The sequence below is a fragment of the Anser anser genome, assembly GCF_964211835.1.
Source record: "Anser anser genome assembly, chromosome: 1".
In the NCBI taxonomy this organism is placed as follows: Eukaryota; Metazoa; Chordata; class Aves; order Anseriformes; family Anatidae; genus Anser; species Anser anser.
The window spans coordinates 47,859,668-47,881,850 of record NC_139720.1 but is presented as its reverse complement, the minus strand read 5'-3'; the positions used below and the strand labels follow the sequence as shown (position 1 = coordinate 47,881,850).

At 50.3% G+C, this 22,183-nt stretch overlaps 1 protein-coding gene across 4 annotated transcripts in view; it reads right to left on the bottom strand.

Annotated features, from left to right (window-relative positions):
• Positions 1-447: 447 nt before the first annotated feature.
• Positions 448-22,183, bottom strand: part of NTN4 (netrin 4) — a 39,188-nt gene continuing 17,452 nt past the window's right edge. For 3 of the 4 annotated variants that reach the window (XM_083823180.1, XM_083823177.1, XM_083823179.1), the window contains exons 4-10: positions 14,489-14,615; positions 13,388-13,576; positions 9,465-9,681; positions 8,745-8,860; positions 7,802-7,870; positions 5,807-5,977; positions 448-2,123 (exon numbers count right to left, since the gene is read on the bottom strand). In XM_083823180.1, coding sequence (XP_083679306.1) covers positions 1,987-2,123; positions 5,807-5,977; positions 7,802-7,870; positions 8,745-8,860; positions 9,465-9,681; positions 13,388-13,576; positions 14,489-14,615 — 1,026 coding nt within the window. In that variant the 3' untranslated portion in view covers positions 448-1,986. The remainder of the gene's footprint in view (positions 2,124-5,806; positions 5,978-7,801; positions 7,871-8,744; positions 8,861-9,464; positions 9,682-13,387; positions 13,577-14,488; positions 14,616-22,183) is intronic. The other variant, XM_083823178.1, reaches the window with a different exon arrangement.

The following is a 22,183-nucleotide window of genomic DNA, read 5'->3' as shown; positions in this document are numbered from 1 at the left end:
GATTTCACTCTGCAGTGCTCTTGAACACATTTTGCCACAGTGTTTGCTTCCTACAGCGTGTTTTTTTTTTTTTTCCTTTACAGTTTCAAATATTTCAAATGTAGGCAGCAAGCCTGATTTCAGCTGTCCTTGACTTGGTATTTATCTGTTACTGCTCTGCAGATCAGCCACCAGGTTTGTACGGATGCAAGGATCCAGCCAGCATTGAAAATATTTAGGTAGCAATTCCCCCTCTTTTGAGAGGGGCTTATGATTAAGACTCCTCAAAGAGACCTGAAGCTCACTTTCTGTGAGCCATCCACGTGACTAGGCTTTTTACCATATGGCAAACGTTACCCCCAGGGAGGAACATATGCCCCACAGCAGCTTCTCTTCACACTTAGCTGTGCTCTTCAGTAGCATGAAGACCACAATGCCAGTGGCATAAGCAGGAGCAGGAGACGAAGCTGTTGAAATCATAATATATTTATTACATAGATGAGATATAAAAACAAATTACCAAAATAGTATCATTTTTTTTTTTTGTGAGTCCACAGGACCTTGAAAGAAAAATACATACGTAAAGCAGATTGGTAGACTTGTAGCTTTTATGATGTTGTAAGTCTGCCTTTTCTTTCCTCTCATACTCCTGAACAAAATACACTCTATGCAAGGTGGTTTAAAGATGCTTTACAGAAAAGATATACTTTAGTGCTGAAAACTGCAGTAAACTGTGCTATATTCCATACTGGTGTTAATGAGGAAGTATAATGGCCATATATATTGCAAACAATAACACAGAAGAAAACAAATCAAACATTCAGTTTTAAATACTAACATAAAAATAAAATAAACTCCAGGCCCATCGTGAATCACTGGGTAGGGATATGTGAATGGGAGTCCTTTCCATTCTCCGGATCCACTCCTTCTCCTGCAGGCAGAGTTTCCTCCTCTGGCAATTGCATTTTTATTCCAAAGTCTCTTCTTTTCGTACTGCTTGCCAAGTCTCGCTGGAGTCCTGCCCATGGAGTCCAAGCGCTGGTCTGAAGCTGGGACTTCAGTGCAAATGCTTACTATCTTTCAGACTGCACCCTGGGATGCTCTGAGCGGCCAGTGCCAGGCTGGCTGTTCCCTTTATGCCGTCAACGCTGTCCAGCTGGGGCGTCTTCAGGAGTGCTTCTGTTTCAAGAAGGTTTTCTCAAGTGCCACCTTCAACCTCTTCGTTCCCCAACACAATCCGGCCTTCCACACCGTGAAGTGGCAGGTAGTAAAGTGCTTTATACAATGAAATATTTACAAGGGGCTGGGTTCATATTTTAACACTTCAAGGACAAGAGCTCAGAGGCGCCGTGCCCAGCGGAGCCGGCTCTTCTCCGCAGCGAAGGCAGAGAGCCAGCACCCGCCCTGCATCACACGTGCACGAGGGCAGAGGAATTCACACCACCTGGCAGGTCTGCCCGCATGAGCACGAGCAGGGGGTTGATCCCCTGCAACCTCCAGTGGGATGGCGAGGTGAGGAGCAGGCAGCACCCAACCCTCTGCCATGGGCGCCTGCCGCCAGCCCTGCCTGCCCTGCAGCTCCCTCTGGGAGCCTCTGGGAGCGACTCCAGATCCATGCTGGTGGCACTGGCAGCGGTACTTCGCTTCCCAGCTGCAGATCACAGGGAGGTTTTCCCCCCGGTAGGTGGAAATATAAGTCGGGGTGATGGGTGGCTTTGTGGGTGTTGCTCTGGCGCTGCCCTGGAGCCAGACCAGAGGCCCCCCTTCCTTCTGTTCCCCTCAACGCAACAAAGAGCCGGGCTCAGGGAGCGCCTCGCAAGGAAGCTACAGGCGAGTGAAAGGGCATTGACCAGGAAGGGTTAAATTAGACAGCGCCTACAAATCATAACGCCTCGCTACGCGTTTTGGCACTATTTTCTTACGTTCCAGTTTTCATCCTAGAGATCTTCCCTCTGTGAAGGCTTTTGCATTTTGTGCATGAAGAAATGCCCTAGGGGTCGCGCACATCTAGTTGCAGTCTCTTTTTAAAATCTCCAGGACCTTTCTTCCAAGAGCTGACTTCCACTGGTGGACAAAGCTTTTCATGTTGACGATGAGCCTGCCCGTCCGCACGTCCTCGTGTCCTGCCACCAGGTACTCCAAGCCTGCAAACCAGCAAAGTGGTCAGGGACTGCACAGCGCTGTGTTCAGGGGGGCTACTAATGTGGCAAACAGCCTGAACTTATAGTCCTGAGTAAAAAAGCACTTATATGGATAAATATTTACACTTATGACTTTCAACTGTATCTGTATATCTACACCTCCATCTGTACCTATGCAAAAACAATCCCAGAGGTGCAGCTGTGACAGAGATGCCATATGCAGGCTTTGATTTTGCCAGCATCTAAATATGAATTGAAGTTGAGGTCTTGGGGCTGGCAGGAAAAGTTTCAATACCTTGTTTACGAACTGATGTTGCACTCATTTGGCAGCCACCTGCCTCAGACCTCCCTTAATACCTGGAAAGTGGTCAGTTGAGCTCATTCCAGCAGTGACTGTGCAGGGTGGCCCCATGCTTGTGTACTGCTCAAAATCCTCCTGATGCTATGGGGTAAATGGAACACAGAGGGGAGAAAAGCTTTCCTTTCAACCTCCTTGTAAAAGTACGTTGTATTTTCTCAGAAATGACATTCCCAGTGATTTCCATCGCGCCTGTTTGGAGCATTTGTCTGCGTGTGTATATATTGAGTGGCACACAAGCATCCTCCCCGCACCCTGGCACTGCTGGGATGTAATGTACCAGCCCAGTTTTCCAGCTGGATGCTGGTGGGAGGGTGGAAAGGTGCTCCTGGCTCTGGGGCACGGCTCACGGGGCACTTGGAGCCATGCAGAGGTTGCCTGGGGGAGGATGGGGTGAGGCCGCCCAGGGGCAGGTGAGGGCCCAGGGCCCTTCCAGTCACCCAGCTCCAGCCCGGCCACAGCAGGCAGTCTGCTCGTGTTTTCTTGGGTTTTTGTTTTGCTGCTCATAAGGGAAGACTGTGGCGGGGGGACAGTGTCCTCTAGTTAAAGGTCAAGCATGTTTTCTTTAATTCAATACAATTTGTTATCTACTCCATCTGAGCTTCTGGGCACACACATCCTCTCTTCTGCCAAGTAAACACAGGATATGTGCATGGCAGGAATAGCCTTTGTGAGACCTTCATTTTGGCCATGTCAATCCTGCTGTTGTAAACATCGCTTTTCAAGGGCTCCTAAATCTACTCCCTCGAGAGAAAAATGTGGCACACGCTCTCAGAGAGAAAGCTAATATTGCTTTGGCTGCTGATTCTCTTTCTGTAGGAAGATTCAGCCTCCTAGATTGTCAATTTGACTTTACAGAAGTGTACAACCAAAACAAAATGAGCAACTGAGGTGCCACAAGCCAGCACTAGAGGCTGTGCGCTTTGCCTGTGTTGCTAGCAGGGAGCGCTCTGCTCGTGCATGTGTGTGTGTGTGGCAGAGCTGAGATTTGGACAGGCTCCTGCTCCCCGCAGACAGCTATGTTGGCATCTTTCTGTCCTCCCAGAAACCCAGCCTGCCCCAGTGAGCCTGTGTGTGAGGGAAGGTGTGCCAGTGTGGTGATCACCCTCTCACAGGAACCTCAGCACATTTATCATCTTGAAACAGCCCGTGGAGTTCTGATAAATGCAGGGAGGTTTTATTTCGTGTCAGAACCTTTAAGAGCCTGTCCTCCATTTGGTATCACTTCAGCACTGCAAAACACAACAAAAATTTGTTTTTCTTTCTTCTGCTTTTATATATTTTTTTAATCTCCTCTATGTTTTTAGGAGATGTGATCTTCATTACAGCTATATGTCAGGAAATTGCTTTATGTCAGCTTGGCTTTTTATCCTGCTGGTGGTGCTTTACTCATCCGGAGGTCACAAGCTCTACTCTGAGAGAGGGTTAAATCTGCTAATATGGTATTGCAAACCACCCAGTAATGAATGTGGTAGCTAAAGGTAATCATGAGATTGTAAAAAATATTTGGGATCCTTTTTTTTTTTTCCATTTTGAAGTGATTGATTGATTGATTGACTCTTTAAGGTGCACTCAGCTGATGTTTTCAAGTTTCTTACCAGGACCAAGAGATATTCCAAACTTCACAGCTGCTTTTTAACATGAAAGCTGCGATAACTTTACGCTGATGGGACTCCAGCAGCTGCATTTCAAGAAAACATCAAGCTTTGCGATGTAAGTCGTGAGAGCTGGCAACATTGCAGATACTGGAATGGGCTCCCTGTTTGGGATGGGACCCAAGCAGCGTGCACCGCTGCCCTGAACCAGCTGCTGTGACTCCTTCTGCAGCTGGCAGAGAGAAACAGGCTCCTCTGCTGCACCACGGGGAGAGGCTGGTCCACTAAAATGCAACGGCCTGCAGTGGAGAGAGCTCAGTGGACACTCTGCAGAAACCTAAAATATCATGGAGGTGATGGTCGTGTGGTGTGGCAGCGATGTTGTGAGTGGCCAGGAAGGGGATAACTCCCGATGTGTCAGACACATAAAGACAGTCGCAGCCCCACTCCTCCGCTGGTGTCTAAGCAGCAGCGATCTTAATGGACTCTGTGTTCGCTGCTCTCTTCTCCTCTGCTGGGGGAGATCAGGGAAGCTCCCTGAAGCTTACAGGCTCACAAAGCTGGGTGTCAGGTGTGGGGCTGCCCTGTGCAGTCAGTGTCTGAAAGCTTATGTTGCTTTCCTCCTGGTTTGTGTTAAGGCAGCCACACTGGGGGTTTTTCACTTGGGTTTGCACTGCATACAGAAAATTAAAACATCTTTATCTATTTCATTACAGATTTATGGTGTTTTGCCACTATCCAAAGTCTTGCTGTGCTTAAACAGTGAAGTCCTGCCTAATGCTGCTGATCCATCTGACCCTTGCACCTGACCAACTGCAGCCGTGCTATCAGGGCAGGCTGCCTTCAAAGCAAAATACTCCGGTGGACATGAAAGAAGACTGCAAATGCCTCATCAATGAGTAACCTTTCTGTGTGATTCAGCCTTGCAGACAGCACCTTCCCCCTGAAGGAAGCTCCTAATGCTGCACATGTAGAAGAAATCTCAGTACTGAAGTCAACGCTTTGATCAGTGATTGCCAAGCAATGTATGCACCTTAGAGAAAGAAAATCCTTCATCTGAGTTTGTAACTCTTGGTTTATCTTGGCGCTGTAAAGAAAGCTGTGTCAACCGTATCTTAGTTTTGCTCTGTTGAAGAAAACCCTGACTATGGATTTCCCCTCCTACCGGAGACTGCATGCACTGTTTAACCAGAACTGATTATACTTCATTTCAGTGAAAGATGAGAAAAAACTATGAAGCCAAAGCTCCCCTTGCACTGCGAAAGAGAGGCTCTTCTGAACTTTGCAGATGCTAATTAATGTTAGTTTGAAAGAGACATCTTCCCTTGAGATTAGACTCTATCTTCAGTACAATATAATGACACAGATTAGATTTAACTGTGCTTTTATGGATTCAAATTAGCATTAATTTTGGAAAGATATGACATATAGTCATGGTGCAACATCCATCTACCTCCCTGTGGGAACACACTGAGACTGGTACAGCTGTAATGCTGTTACTATGCTTCAGGAAGAGCAATTGTACTTGCAAAAGTCTGCAGAATTAACTAAGGTTTTCTCTATAAAATTCAAATTTGACAGAGATTGCTGTTGGAATCCAAATGATTTAGAAGCCAATACTTTAATGAGCACTGGGTTGCAGTTTTAAACTCATTGGCATGAGGGGACTGAGGGTTGAGGATGAAATCTGTATGAATACAGTGGGGATGTACTTCCTAGGGATTCAAACCTACCGGGATTGAGGATTGGACAAGTGCAGCCTCTGTTAGTCCAGGACTCAGGGTAGAGCATCCTCTTGCCCCGCAGGATCTTCAGCTTTGTAGATTTCAAGACTTTCTTGATCTTCACATTGACTTCAGCATGCGAGCCCTTGTCATGCGCTGACAAGATCTTCGTCTTTATCACTGAGAAGATAGGAATTAGAAAACAGCAATATATAAATAATTTACAGTGGTCTTTTTTGTGTCTAGTGCAGGTCTGGGTGAAACGGTGAGACAAATGACTTTGTTACACTGGCATCAGCAGGATGCTCCTGGCTGGGGAGCACAGCTGCAGGGGGAATGCCCACGTCCCCACACCTGTGGGCAAGGACACCGCCCGCTGGTCTGGCCACGGCCCCTGGACTTGCCACGCAGGCAGCGGGAGAGGTCCCACGACCTGATTTTCAAAAATTGTGAGGGCCAAGATTTCCCCCAGAGCAAGCCTTGGTTTTAGGGATGGGCCTTGAGGCTTTGCAGGGCTCTGGGCAGGCAGATGAGGCAGCAGGCAGGGATGTGAAGGGCTGTCCCCATCCTGCCTTGGTCCTCCTGCTTTGAAGAACCGCCACATCCAAATGCAGAGACTGAGACGTTGGTGGGGACTGAGGCAAATCATGGAGCATTTTTTGCTCACGGATACCCACAGGCACACCCCAATCATTTGGTATCCCCTGTGGGATGGGGTTAGAAGCGGCGCACCCCGTGACTGCCAGCAGTCCCCATGTGGTGGAGGCTCAGGGCCCAGGTCCCACACATCAGCCAGCCCTGGACCACACTGATGCCTCCAGTGGTGCTTTATTCAGCGCTGCACATTATGAAGCACGGGGAAACCTTTCCTCCTACGGTATGGCCTCCTGGAACTCGTGATGAGCCCCATAATTCATCTGTCTCTCCAGCTGAGCTGACACCTTTGCATGCTGAGTGATGAAAGGGTGGGAAGCCTGAGTGCACTTTAGATAAGATTTATGAACTTGGGTTTTTCGTGCCTTTTTTTTCATTTCTTATCTTTTTCAAGATTAAACACAGTCACTATCGCAGCCAGGAAGCAAAGCAAAGCAAAATCAGATTTTTTCTAATATCACTAAGCCAGAGCTATATTTCAACAACTCGCGGCCCCTTGAACTTCCCTTTGTGGGCTGCTCCGCAGCCTGCAGAGGTGTGGATTATCTCCCTGCACATTTTCAACTTTAGTGCAAGATGAAACAGGTGCAAGAAACCTCTGGAAGGCTTTGACGGGAGGGAGTGCTGCACAAAACATTCCTTGCTCTGCAGCAGTATGAGGGAGGTGGTTCACTGGCACAGACCAGAGAGGTCTTGGGAAACAACGTGCCTCCTCTCATTCATTCAGATCCAACGTGCAATGCCCACACCACCCCACTGCATCAGCCGAGCTCTGCTGACAGGGTGAAGCTCCCAGTGGCTGCCAGAGCTGTCTTCTCTGTGTGTTGTCTTCTGTGGTGATCCCTGTCTCTCCTTCCATTCAGTGTAAGTCAGATTTAGTGGCTTCTAGACCTCGTGTGGGGCACCCGGTCTATACAGAGATTTTCAATGACTCATTTTTGTTAACAGTGCTCAGGGCCCTTCCAGCTCTTGCCTTCCCATGATTTTGGCGCAAGGGTACTTTGGTAGCAAGAGGGGCACTGAACAGAGCAAGGTGCTTCACCCAGCTTGACTAGGCACCACAGTATCTGTATTCCTTGGGAAGGACAAAGATCTGTCCGCATGGGACTGCAGGGCTGACACGCTCTGTTGCTGAGTGCGTGCAGAGATGTTAGGGGATACAGGGGCTTGGGACACTGCCTCCATTATCCCCCGAACAGTGACTGAGTGCCAGACTGTGTCTGTATGCTGGAGTTTGCTCTCAGGGGATGCTGCTCCCCCCTGGCCAGCTGCAGAGAGAGGTTTGGTCCATACCATACCATACTTCTGCAGGACCTCCCTGTAGGCCCCCACCACCTCACCACAACTCACCGTAGGTGTACTTCATCCCACAGAAGACCTTGGGATTGCCCAAAACTTGCTCTTTACATTCGCATTTACCTGTGGGAAGAAAATGAAGCAAATGGCTGTGAATCATGCCTCCCAGCAGGGAGCTTTGCAGGGGTCACGAGCAGGTAGGAGACCTCTGCCACCACCAGTGGTGAGTTATGTGGGCCTGGCTGGGGAGAAAAGGAGGTGTCGGAGGTGGCCGCTGTGATGTGCAGGATCACAGACACAGCCCCTGTGCTACAGAAGGGGCTTGGCCACATCACCGGCACCTGTCGGGGGTTTTCATGCGGTCCACAACCCCCTGCAAAAAGCCCTGTTTTCAGATCCAGGCTGAACACACAGCCTTGGTCCGAGGGCAATCATTCCTTGTTTACAATTTGAAGAGAAGGGAAACAAAGGCCTTATTATGTGGCCTCAGGATGCAAATAACATGCATGTCTTTCCCTGTGGTATTTTCCACACTGTAATGTACCAGACACGATTTTAGAAGGAAACGTCGCAGAGGTTAAGGCAGATTAATGACTTCCGTGATCTTAGAACAAAGAATAACATGATATACTTATTTATGCTTCAAATTAAGTTGCCTGGACAAACGATGGAGCTCTCTCCTCGACTAACTCGATTATCGTATCTGTAAGATTTTATCATGCCACTCTCAGCAAACGCAGGAAATTACACCTGCCTGCTTGGTTGCTTCGTGGGAGGCCGAGGCCATCAGCGGCCACCAGGCCGTGGCATCACCTCGTCCAGCCCAGCAGGGCATGGGGCAGGAGCCTCCCCAGCTGGGTCTGCACCTGGAATACCGGGCAACGGCGACTCGCACCCCCAGCACCACCCATGCCAAAGCGGGGCCTAGCGGGGCGCTGGGCACAAGCCGGCTGCTGGCGGAGGGATGGGGCAGGGGCAGGCGGGGCCCTGGTCCTACCGGAGTGCCGCAGCGCCGAGAAGCCCTGCTCGTCCTCCCAGCCCCAGGCGGGCTCGCTCTCGTTGAACGCCGGTGGGAAGGGAAGCGCTTCCTGGTGCCAGCTGGTGTCCGCGCTGCTGGGGGAAAGGGAGAGGGTCAGCCATCCTCCTGCTGCCAGCAGAAAGCAGTGTAACTGACAGCCCGTGCAGCTTTGGTGGTGATAAACGCACACAAGCGAAAGGGACGACTGAGGGTTGTCAGAGTGGGCCACGAATCCAGTTTTAGTTTAAAATCTGCTACAGGTATTTCCATGCTATAAATATCACCAGTATGGTAGGAAAGCATGCTATGAGATCCAGGCAGCGGGCTATCGTTCAAACACACTGCCTTCTAGAAATCAGAGCTCGACCACCCAAAGCAGTCGATGCAAGCTGAGTTGCAACAGCAACAATATCGAGCCTTTGGTCTCCGTGTGCTCAGGTCTCCCTGAAGCTCATGAAAAGGAAGAAACTGTGAAGGGTACGGAAAGCACCCACTACATTCACACCAGCACCAAGCGCCAGCAACACCACCACAGCAGCGCCCACCACCCAGAAGAGCCGCAGCACCAATGCCCCCTCCACCCCCAACCCCAGACAGCTCCAGATGTGGTTATTTCGCGCAGCGGGTATTTCTCAGATGGCACGTGAGCCGGGCAGGAGCCTGCCCTGTGCCGGGGGGCGGCCGGGACCCCCCACTCACCTGCCGCTGCGGCAGTCGCCGGTGCGAGGGTGGCAGCTGCGGGCACAGTCGCAGGGCCGGCAGCCGTCGGCGCCGAAGCCCCAGTAGCCGGGCAGGCAGCGGTCGCAGCGGGGCCCCGCCACGCCGGGCTTGCAGGGGCAGTCGCCGGTGCTGGGGTCGCAGAAGGTGCGGGGACCCAGGGGCAGCGCGGCCGATCCCAGCGGGTGGCAGGAGCAGGCTGCGGGGACACCGCGGGGGGAATCAGTCATCGAGTACCAGCGGCTCCCTGGCTGCCAGGAGGTTAAGAAACCCGTGCCCAACAGTCGTTTTAATTAAAGTCTGATATTCTTTAAAAGCCATCATTTCAAAATATTAAAGGAAAAAGGATTGGGACACGGGCAGCCCAAAGATGTGCTTTTCTGCACGCTCTGAGGCATGGGGCACAGGTCTGCAGAGCATGTGTGACCAGCTTCTCCCCCAGAACAGTGCCCACTGCTCTCCTGTCCTCCCCCGTGGCCCTGACCGCAGAGAGATGAACTGGGAATGCACTGGGATGTGCTGGAAGAAATGACCACACTCACCAATCAGAAAGGATACCCTAAAATAGGTGGTTTGAAATTTTCCTTGCCTGATTCTCATTTTTTTTTCAGCAGAAGCGTAATTCATATCCATTGCAAAACTAGAACTGTTTTCTCCCCTAAGATATTAATCTTTTTAAAAATCAGAAATACGGTTATCAAAAGCACAAGCCCAACGCGGGGAGGCTCGTGGCATCATCCTGCGCCCGGACCAGGTCTCTGACCACGGCACCCGAGCCCAGCAAAAGAGCAAAGAGCCCAGCTGGAAAAACCTCTCTGGGCAGGGGAGCAGCCGCTCAGAGCACGCAAACCACAGCTCCACGAAACCTCTGGCATTGCTGTGCGTTCAAAAATCATTACATTTTGGCGACCCAAAAGATGAAATAAAAATAAAAATCCCCTGTGGAATACTAGAATACTTTTGTCTAAATCTCTATTTATATAAAAAAAATGGATTTCCTGAGGAAATTTCATTTGGAGGGAAAATTTTCACCTAATGCTAAAAATATTTTTATTTTGCAACTGTGAAGGCAATTAAGCAGAAAGGCCACTGCGTGTGACACAACCCCATTTTCTTTTAAACTACTTACTGCTGTGCACATATGTCTAGTTTTGATCTGATGACATGTCTGTGGTTTCAGGGCTTTGACATATCTGGAGTGCAGTTTCAAAATATTAAAGGATGAGTTAATATCGGCAGTCAACTTAGAGGAGACTGCGATTCCAAAACCTTTGCCATAGTAATCCCCAAATTTTCCCCACCCTTTCCATTCCCAAACAAATATAATTATATAAAATTAAAAGATTAGAAAGCCTCTCTACAAACTGCATAACTAGCTGCAGGCAGTGAACTCTGGTACCTTTAATAGCATAGTTTTCAACAGCGCTCAGCGAGAGTCGCATACCTTTCTCCTGAAGTCTGTGAAGTTTTTTACACCTGACACATGTATCTAAATGCTCTATTTTCCTCCGAGATGCAGTGGGTATTTATGGCATTCCTCAGCCCCTCCGGGGGAAATGCTGAGCCTTGACACTCTCCTGTCCCCATGCTGCCAGTGCTTGGAGAGAGGGAATCCAGTCCTGTCTTGGTTGAGTTTCAGCTGTTTCACTCCCAGCCCTATTAGCGCCGGTGCTTTTTATGTTTCAGGCGATGCTTTTTCATATACTTTTTTTTTTTTCCCTAATGGAAAATTTAATGGTAGTGACAACACCATGGCGAGGAAAGAACATTAAATTTACAAAAGTCCTTATGAAAAATGCAGTCCTCATGGAAAATGCACCCACTGTCCATGGGCTGCCGGGAGCTAGGGCTTTTTGGTCCTGATGACACTGAGAGGATGCATGGGCACAGAGCACGAGTGCCAGCACGAGGCTTGGAAACAGTGCCCACACGCACACCGCTGGCACCCCTCCGGGGTGGGCATCACTGGGCTGGGACTAGGGAAAACCTGCACAAGCTCCATCTGGTCGCTTTCCTTTCCATTCATAAGCAGCAGCAGCATTAAAATGGCACTTTTCCCCGCTGCAATACATGTGGCACGAGACCTCCGTGCCCATGTGAACGGAAAACTGGCCATCCCTGCTCCCCGATGGGGACTGAGAGGCGGTGAGAGGGATTCCTGCAGGGGCGGCTTTCGCCCCCCAACTGCTGATACTGGTGTGGTTTCTCGAGCTGTCAGCTTGCCTTTGGAAATGACAAATATTTACCCTCAAAAACCTACAGTTTAAAAGCAAAAATAAACTCGGCAGCTATAAAAGCTGATTTATTGTCTGTAATCATACTGTAGCTGAGGCTTAAAAATTCATGGGGGACATAAAGAAAAGGACCGATAGGTATGGCGGGGGGAAAGAGTCATCAGATTGCTCTTTTAAACAGCAGAACGTCTTGTTCTATCTGGTACACACCTACTCCTGAGCAAATATTATATACACTCTTCGCCTGCAAGAATCTTTAAAGTATCCTTAGAGATTATGGCTTAACAACTCCTTTATTTACTTTGACCTTGGTATTTTAAAATTTTCATCGCTACTCCGCGGTTGAGCAATAACAGGGGTTTGAGCCAGAAGCAAGTAAGCAACGCTGTGGCCTTCCCTGAAAGAATAACTGGGCATCTCCCTTGTCCCTTGTTATTGCAAACCACGGCACGGTCCTTGGAAATGTTCCAGCTGAGGGCTGTAATCAGTCATATAATTTAATTTAACAGTCATTAGTCATTTGCTGTTCAGCGGGAGCTACGGTAAATAGCCCTAACCTGCTGCAGGGTTTGGAAAACGCCGTGGTGGGAGAAAAACCTCCCCTGCCCTGCAGCCTGGCCAGGGCAGCCCGAGGGGTGAGAGGGCTCACGGGCAGCAGGCAGCATGCACCAGGATGGATGCAACAGGACCCTCCTGGCAGCCCTAAATCAGCCAGTGGGAGCCCAGGAGGGAAACTGAAAAGGGTCTTAGGGAGGAGAACATCTGTGAGGGGTTCAGAAGCCCAGAGAGAAATGATCTGTGTGTTTGTAAGCAATATGATCTTTGAAGGGACAGCATCCAGATATTCCCTGCATCTTCACAGAAACAGTTTATGCCGGGGCAAGTTGCCTCCCTGAAATGCTTGAGTACTTTATGCTCTGTAAATTGTCAAAAAAAAAGACGAGGAACAAAGTAGATGTACTTGAAAACATCCCACAAGCTTTGAGTGTAAGTGTAGGATTTAAATGTGTTTTTTACTAATGAGATTCCAAAATAAAAATTCTTTCCATAAGTTCTGACAATAATTGCTGAGGTAAAGTAGCTGATGTTTCAGATAAGGAGACGCAGAACCTCAGCGTACACAAGTAGGTAAAGAGACTTGAAAAAGTAATGACATTCACGGTCTAAAAAAACAGATTTGTGTACATAATACAGCAATGAAATAATTATTTACGAAAGTAATGAAGACCGACGTGATTCCTTCTGCAATGCCTCTTTGCTTGTGTTCCCATGTCTCCCTCCATACCCACCTGCTGCTGCGTGGGCGATGCTACTCGTCAGCTGCACCCCGCTTCTGGGGTCGCGGCACCACCGAACAAGGAGGCACGCAAACATGAAGCAGCTCTTGCTCTCCAAAAATAGCAGGAGAGCCAATGAATCACCTTTCTTCCCTCCACCCCCAAGCTACAGGGATCCTCGGGAGGGATTTATCAACAGCATCAGCAGGCTTTTGTCCTGCAGACTTCTCCATTGCTTTTTGCGGACATCACCAAAAAGGAATTCAAATCCTGAGAGCTCCCCATCTCTCACTGAAACAAGAAGGCTGCTCCAAGTGGGAGCAGGAAGATCTCACCTTTCCTTTGACACCCTACTTAGCAGAAGCAATTCACTACCAGAAGGTTGCCGACTTACGTTTGCAGGCGTCGGGGGCGGAGAAGGGCTTTCGCAGGTCCCGGTAGAAGCCCGGCTTGCAGCGCTGGCAGTGCTGCCCTTCCGTGTTGTGCTGACAGTTGTCGCAGACGCCGCCGCTGCGGTTGCCCGATGCCAGCCACGCGTCCATGTCAAAATGACAGGTGTCGGCATGCCCGTTACACTTGCACGCTGGGACGAAGCCAGGGGGAACAGAAAGACTCGTTAAGGCAGTGAGAGATGTTGGTTCATGGGAGAGGGGCGCAAAAACCTGAACCGTGTTTTGGAATGGCAGATGTGGCCTATGAACCTGTTATTCATTCACATACGTGAAGTATCTTCGCATTTTCATTCACCCCCTAGAAATGACATGCAAGAAAAACGAATGTCTTCGACTCTTGTTTCCCAGTATGAGGGCAGTAGGGTGGTCAGACCAGTGCAGGGAGAACCTCCCACGCTCACTGGCAGTGCTGGGAGGGATCCTTCTCACACCGCCTGAGAAACCAGCAGTGCCCCGTGCCACTTCCACCACCCGGCTGCCATCAGGAGCTGTCCTGCAGCTGACGGAGGGCAGAGACAGGTGGAGGGGAGGTGTGAGAGGGGGTGAGCACCCCTTTTCCCTTCGCTGGCGGTGATGGACGTCCAGATGCCCACACGCCTGAAGTCAGAAGCCAAGTGGGACACACTGCACCCCCCTACCAAACGCTGCTGGTGGAAGTAAGGGCTGCACTGCCACTGCCCTGGGGAACCGCAGCGAGGTGCGACTGCAGCCCAGCACCAGGAGGCCATACCTCCCCAAAACGTGCCTGCCACAAGCCTGGCTCCCCATGGGCACCAAAGCACCCATGTGAGGGGCAGTCTGCCTGCGACAGAAGACCACATCTCGAGGAGTTGCGCTTGAGGTCGAGCAGACGCGCAACACTCACGTGAGGATGTCCCAGCAAACAGGGCCGCCCCACCCCACCAACACACAGTGGCATGGGCTCTCCCCCTGCCCCTTCACCACCCGAGCATCTGCTCTCTGGGAAACACGTAGGGAAGCACAGGAGGAAGCGTTTCACTCCTGCAGAAGCTCAGGGACACCGCTCCCGGCCGGCCACTTACACTGGCACTCCCTGGGGGCTCCGGTTTTGCCATCAGCAGCCTGCCAAGGGCGGTCGTTGTAGAGCGGGGCACAGTGCTGGCAGTGCGGCCCCGCCGTGTTGTGCTTGCACATGCACTTCCCGTGGACCTGGGGGGGAAACAGAGCGAGGTCACCCGCGGCAGCGCCTGGCGCGCCCCTGGGCACCGGCAGCACCCGGGCACGGGGGGAGCCGTGTCACAGGGACGGGGGCGAGCACAGAGCCTGTCCTGGTGCCCAGAGGCAGTTCTGCAGTGTAATTTCGGTTAGATTAGTACTTGTGTGTTTGTGTGTCGTACTATCGTGTAATCCTTTTTTGATCTAAATAGATCACCAGCAGAGTTTCCAGCTGCAGTATGAGTTTCCAGGAGAGATTAAAAGAAGCCAAGGTCCAAAGTATCCTTGGGAAACACTGTCAAACCTTCCTCTTTTTCTCCCTCCCAGACAGTGAGACACCTATGCAACGCTGCAGCAGCAGTGCTCACCATGTCGACGCCGATTGCCAACACCAACAAGCACGAGAAAAAAGAAATGAAAACCCCAGGAACACAGATACCTACTCGTCCTTGCCCCACGGGGAAGAACTGGAGACAGCGCAGAGATCGTGAGGGACTACACTCAGATACCTTCATGACAGACAGGCAACTGTCCAGCTAGAGAGCGCAGTGCAAGGGGGTACTTAGAGATGAAAAGCCAGCATAGCAAGCCGGGTGCCAGCTGCCCGGTCAGCCGCTGGCTTTCATCGCGCTGCTGGCAAATGCAAAGAAAACAGGACGCAGCCAGAGGGCAAGAGCGGCCGGCAGCCCCCAGACGTGACGGCCCGGAGCCCGGGGCGGCTCAGCACTCCCAGCCTGCCGAGCCCTGACCTCCCCCCAGAAGAGGTTTGCTTCTCAGTGCAGTTTCACCCAGAGCCCCTCTGCTGCCCGTTGCCTCGCCACCCCGCTGCCCCTTCCTTCACCAGCTGCGGGGAACGCCACGGCCAAGGGGATGCAGCAAAGTGCTCCGCTTCTCCTGCTGCTGCAAAACGCTGCCAGCCACGCTGTCCGACCCGTGGTCCGGCGTGCTGTTCCTAAACCTACAGGCTGCTGCTGAGACCCACCCCGAACACACTCCTGTGAGAAACCCTAACAGCAAACGGCAGAGGAGAGGAGCTCGAGCACCCAGTAAACAACCCCTGCTCGCTGCGCAGGTGCACACGCATGCACGCCACACGTGCTCTGGGCTAATGATGACTTTGTGGCTGTTTGCTTTTCATGAACAGATTTCAGCTCCCGTTGCACGGGGGTCAGAAATAACCAGTACAGATAACACTCCAAAACTGGCCTTGAAAGTCCTTGAAAGACTTTTCAGCAGCAACGCAAATAGTGAAACCTTTTGAAAACCTTTCAAGTGGTCCTTTCCTGCCTTATTAAAATATCTGGATCATTGAAGCAGGGACAAGTAAAATACAGTACAGCGACTAGACGGCGTAAGCAACGCACAGATACAGACAGAACTTGACAGAACGCAAAAGTGTCTGAGCTAAAGTGGCAAATGCTAAGATAACACTGCTTTCTGTGCTATTTTGGCCTCACTGCAGATATTCATTGGTCTGTCTGGCTTATCCAAGTGAGGTCACCTACACGCTTAAATGTGTGATAACGTGTGAAAAGAATGAGAAGCAAATATAGAAAGGAAACAAAACGTATTTGCCGATGGAATATTTAATTCTCGAAGTGTGTCTCGTGTTTTTACATTTTCATTTTTGCCACCACTTCTAAACATCCTTCTTCAAACTCTCACTGCCCTGAATTTACACCCCTCCACAAAACTTCCATCTCTGATATCTGCTTCGGGTAAAGTCCAAGCCAACGTTACAAGCTCCTTTACACACACTTCAAAAGCATCTAGCTGCATGGAAATGGAAATCTGTTAAAGCAGTATTGCCTGTGGTTAGTGCCAACCCGGCCACGGTAGCCTGAAGCACATCTGAGGCCAGACAAACCCTGCAGCGTGCTCCTCACCAGCATGCCCTGCTGCTTGGGCAGAGGCACCCACCGGAGCCGGGACGTGCATGATCGGGAGGGGAAGGCACCCTGAGGCTGCCAGAGGTTGCTGCAGTCAAAATCAGGTGGTCCCTCGGTGCTTTGGTGAGGGTGAGGCCAAAGCAAGAGAGGCACGGGAGAGGATGTGCAAATGTAAAAAATAATAATTAATAAAAGACCAACAGTCTGTGGTGGGGTGCTTCATCCTGCCACTGCAAGGGCAGTTTTAGGGGCCCGGGGGTGTGGAGGGTAGGGAAGTGGGCTCTCTAAGAACCTGACACTGTTTAGTTAATACCTTTTTTCCCTATTCCTTTTTTTCCAGCAATGTAATGAAAGTCAGACCTAAGTACTTCAAAAACCTTGCCTCAGGCTGATGTATTTATTCTCTTTCAATAGCATTATAATGATTACCCCCCAAAACAGCTCTGCTTTAAAACTCTCTCCATCCTAGCTTTATCCCATTGAAAAAAAAAATCTCTTTTTTCTTCTACATAATTCCAGCATGACAGAAAAGGTTTTTATGCATCGGAAACAACAAAAGAGCTGCATATTAGCAAGCCTTTTCTTGTAACCCATGGGCAGACAGGTATTTTTTTGAGTTTTCAAGAAATACTGTGACAGCTAAGGACAGAAGAAAGGAGGAGAAGAGGCAGCAGAGGGAAAAGAGAAATGGCAGCAGGTGAAAAACGTCCGAGCGGCTGTTTACCCCGGGTGAAAATTCACGCTGGTAAGAGGTGCGCGAGTGCCTGATGCCAGGTGAGGTGCCCTGTGCATCCCTGAGCATCCCTGAGCCAGGGCTGAGAAAGCAGCAGTGCTGGCCCGGGGCACTTCTCTGGCATCTCGGCATCTTTCAGAAGGCAGGATGTGACCCACACGGGCTGACAGTGGAAAGAGCACATTTTTCCTCCCTTTTCATTCACCGCGATTTACATTTAACTGTAAGGCGTACCCATTTGGGGTCATTACGGAGCATTGCTAAGTATACAAACACAATTCCCAGTGTGTCTCACCGCTTTAGGCATTCACACGGCTCTTGACTCATTTAAGCAGAAAATCCTTTTCATACCATTTTTCATTTTGTCATGGGGTCTTTACATCCCCGCTCGCTTTCACACTGCTTCCCTTCTTAGCCTGACAGCCCAGTCGCAACGTCACTCATTAGAGGGCACAATGCAAACAGTGTTACAAAAGTTGACTTCTGTAAGATAAACGAGCGGCTGATTTCTATATACAAAGACAGTTGCTAGGGCATGCTTCCTTCCATAGCCTTTTGTTGCTGAATTATTACCTTCCAGCGCTTCCTTTCACACTGCAAATACATGGGCTTTTTGGTCGGATCTTATAAAATGCCTCCCCCCCGCTATTTATCACGTTGCAAAATGTTGCACAGGGCGAAAGAGATGCAGCGCTGAGGAAAAAACGCACCGAGTCACCTGTTATCGATTCATTCGTATTGCGAGAACTCACGCCTTGCACAGAGCCCAGCAGACACACACTAAAGGCAGATCAATGTCCCAAAGACCTGATAGTCTAAATAGGCTAAATAGCTGGGAGGGGCAACAGTTTTTAATAGACTTGCTTTCTTGGAACCGTTAAAAATGTATTATTATTATCATTTTTTACTTTCTTGGAGAACGGGCACGGTGTTAGCCTAGAGGAAAACCATGCCATTCATGCCAAGTCTCTAACAATGGCTTCTAAACCGTGTTGCACTCAAGCCACTGTGCCAATTTTAGAAACTGCCTACTGGCTGTTGCCCGCCCGCAGGAAGGTATTGTCTCCCAAAGCACCAGACAACCAAATTTATGCATGAGAAAATTCTCATATCCCATCTCGCTCTTGTGAAAGAATACAAAGTTTGTTGTTCAGGGTGTGGGGGCTGTCTTTTTTTTATTATTACTATTATTATTCCTTGTACAATAGGCTTCTGTCAGTGGCTCTGGGGAAGACCTTCAGCATCTTTTGATGTCAGGAACACGACAACAATTTACAGCAGCCACAGGCTGGCCACATGGGAAGGGAGAGGGATATTCCCGCTGCCCAGCTATGCAGAAGGGCTTTTGCACAGCAGCCTTGGACTACTAAAGATGTGTATAAGCATATCTGCAACAGTACCAGTTTGGTACGGTGGCATCACCACACCAAACTGCTTCGTGCACTCCTTAAGCATGTTGAAGTTTCTTCTTCCCTAGGTTGTAGTTTCCCTTTTCCTTTCTTCAGATCAAAGATGCTACAGTATTGTGTAAAAGCAGGTAAAAGGGGTAAAAGCAGGAGGCCCCCAGCAAGGACACAGCCCTCTGAGGCCAACAACTCAGCCCAACCATGCAAACCACCTGGGTGCTGCAGGACTTTGCAGTCAGGGAGGGCCAGGAGGTCTCTGAGGCAGATGAAGCCCTGCCCTCACCCTGAGACTGAACTGCAAAGCCCAGGTGAGGGACTTCTGCGCTTGCTTTCCCCACTGCAGAATCCTGCCTTGCAAGATCCTGCCTGACTCCAGGCCAATCTCTTTCACGACCCTTGCCGTAGTTGCGAGGAGGCCATTGGGATGCTTTAGCTGATAAAGTAGGCACTGAAATCGCTCAGTGCACAGCTCTTGCACTATGGATCAGCCCCCAAACCCTGTCTTTTATTGGCCACTGAACATCGGGGGGGATCTCCTGTGTCTGTGAATCCTTTTCTCTACTCGCACTGTCATTTCACCATGCAATCCTGCTCACACGCTAATCCAACTACATTGCATGGTACGGTGTGAGGTGTGTTTCTCCATGCGTATTTTTTTCTTGGCATGCATTGGGCGGATGTTGGCAAGGTTTGGGTAGTGACCCTTTGAATAAATGATGTGGGAGGGGTGGGGAAGAGAAGGCAGAGTAGCTGTACCACCCTGATGGCTGTTAGTTGCACACCAGGGCTTTCCTGTACAAATCCTTTCTCATGGACTTAGACCCAGCAGACCTACAAGCACCCCTCCGTACGCCTTTCTGCCTGAGCCTCCCCCCCCACACCAGCAGGTGGAACTGCACATGCCATGGAGGCATCCACTGATGGCACCAGCCGCTTCCACACAGAAGCAGAAGAATTCAGGATAAGGCCCGCCACAATCCCCTTTGCTGTGAGAGGAGTCGGGCTGGGAAGGACGGATATGGGGGGGTCGCTGGCAAACTATGCTCCGTGGTGCCCACGCAGAGAGGAGGGTCACAGAGGGGTCTGCAGCTGGACAGGGTTCAGAGCACAGGAACAAACCTCTTCTTTTGCCAGGCCTTGGCTGTTGTTTTTTCTGTTGGGGCTAATGTGAAATAGTTTTCTCTTACAGCAACTATTAGGAGTTTGCAATGCCCACCTTTTCTCTGACCTGACTCAGAGGGATCCCAGAGGAGCCTATCCCGCCCCGGTGGACAGAGCTGGACCTGCTTCTGCTGGGGTGAAACGAGCTGATCTTCATCCACAGAGCCACCCTGTTCACATCCACCCCCGCACCCAAGGATGTCCTAGGTCAGTATTATCTCATGGCCAAGCCAGACTTTTAGCCTCCCTTCAGCCATTCAGAACATTTTTTCTTCAGAACTGTCAGATTCCCAGCACACGACGGCCCAGCCACCGAGGAAAAATTCATGCGATGGGAGGAATGCCGCAGCAGCGGGCCGGGACGAGGTCTCGAGCTGAGCGGGGCACCCTGGCCCTAAACTCACCCGGGCAGCAGCCAGCAGCGTCCCCGCATCCCCGCATGGCTTTGTCAGACTCTATCACCCTCGCTGCCGGGGCAGGTGGCCAAAATGCTTCAGGGTTCAGGAGACCTGGCAGCTACGCCTAGTGCTACCAGGATGCGCCGGCTTACAGCCCAGCAGAAACACAAATACAGCACATCCGCTTCTTCTGCTGGCCAAGCAGGCTCTGAAAATAAGCCTGCAGCTAGGATTTTGCCTCTAGGCTAAGAACAAGTGGGGGTTGAGAAAACTTGTGCGTACTTTTTTTGGGAAAAGTTTCTTTTTTTTTTTTTTTTTGGAGAAGAAGAGGAATCATAAACTCTCATGAAATTTGATGCTAACTGTCTAATTTAGGGGATGTCCTTCAGGAGTGCTCTGGTCAAAACACACACAAGAACCGAGCCAGATTTCGTATTCACATTGGGAAATGGTAATGTGTTTCCCAGCTTTTGCTGTCCCCGGTTTTACAGTGAAGGTTCTGCTAAAACCCCACGTAGATACAGTTACATACAGAGGACATCTCACGCTTGAATGACTGACCATAATTCTTCAGAATTGTCACTTATGTAACTGGCTTTTTCAGGTGAAATGCCCCAAAATGCTCCCTCTCTGAAATCTTACTCTCTTTTCAGAAATTTGACTTCTTCTAGCAAAGCAGCTGCAGATCCTGCAACCTTTCTGCTCACACACAGGTATGCACATGTCATGTTGCTGTCTTGGATGCAACACAATCCCCTGCTCCCACCTTGGAGCAACGTGCTGGCCAGCCCCTGGCACGGCTGGGGCTCAGCCTCAGGCGTCCTGAGGTCTTATGGTGTAAAAAGGGGCAACGGGAGAGGAAACACCTCGTCCCTCGAGGAGGCACCTCAGCACACCCCGACCCTCCAGCAGGTCCTGCTGCAAAGCATGGGGCTATGTCACCCTTAGGCTGCCCCGTGCCTCATGGGCCATGCAGAGTAAGCTCTGAGGCGCAGCAGAATGAGTCAGCCTGACTGCACACACGTCACTGTTGGGACTCTTGCCACATTTATAACTGGAGTTTACTTTCCCAGTCCCCTGGGGCTGGTGCAAGGGCTTGCTGCTATTTCTTGCTTTGTTTTTCAGCGTGATTCTGGCAGCGGCTCCTTCCCACAGCACCGCCTGCTACCTGTGCACTGTGATTTCCATAGGCTATAGCTGTACTAGAAGCGTATTTGGCTGCAGTCTCTGCTGTAACTCTCAGCAGTGCTCTGGGGCACACTCCCGTGCAATTGTATCACACTGAAATAATCCCAAGTAAACAGCTCCTTTCAAAGGCTTTCACTCAGGGAACATCTGGGAAAACCAGAGCTGCGCTACATGAAACAGGCTTATCAATCATAGCGCTGCATGCTTTCAAATTTGTATATTTTCAAGATGTTGCAAGACTAGCTCTATTAGAAGGGAAACATGATGTCTGCTTCATGTTTGAGACCATAATTTAACTCAAATGAGAGTTCCCCGAAGAGCTGGAGAGGTGCCAGACCTCCTTACCTCAAGTAATTGGCTTACATTTTTATGATCTTCCCCTTTTTCACATTGTTCAGTGCAATATGTTTAATGGCCCTGGCTTTCCCTACAGCTTCTCTGCCAGCACAGACAGTCCCTTTTGGGCCAGCCAAGAAGGGAAGAAAGGAAACGGAGCATTGGGGTGTCCCCGGGCTGGCAGGGCGCAGGCATGCTGCTGCTTGGGGAGGCGCTGGCATTGGCCTGCCGCGTCTGGGCTTTGTGTCTTGGTCGGTCCCAAGGGATTTCAGCTCTGAGCTCTTGTGATGGGAGTCCCCTGGAAACCAGAAAACAGGGTTTTTACCCAGAGAAGGTATTGCAAAGTGCAATGGAAAGCCTGGGAGCGAGAGCCAGCCCTCCCGCCCCTCAGCTAAGGACCCAACCCTGTCTCTGAAGATGCTCCAGAAGCAACGGCAAGCGCAAGGGACCT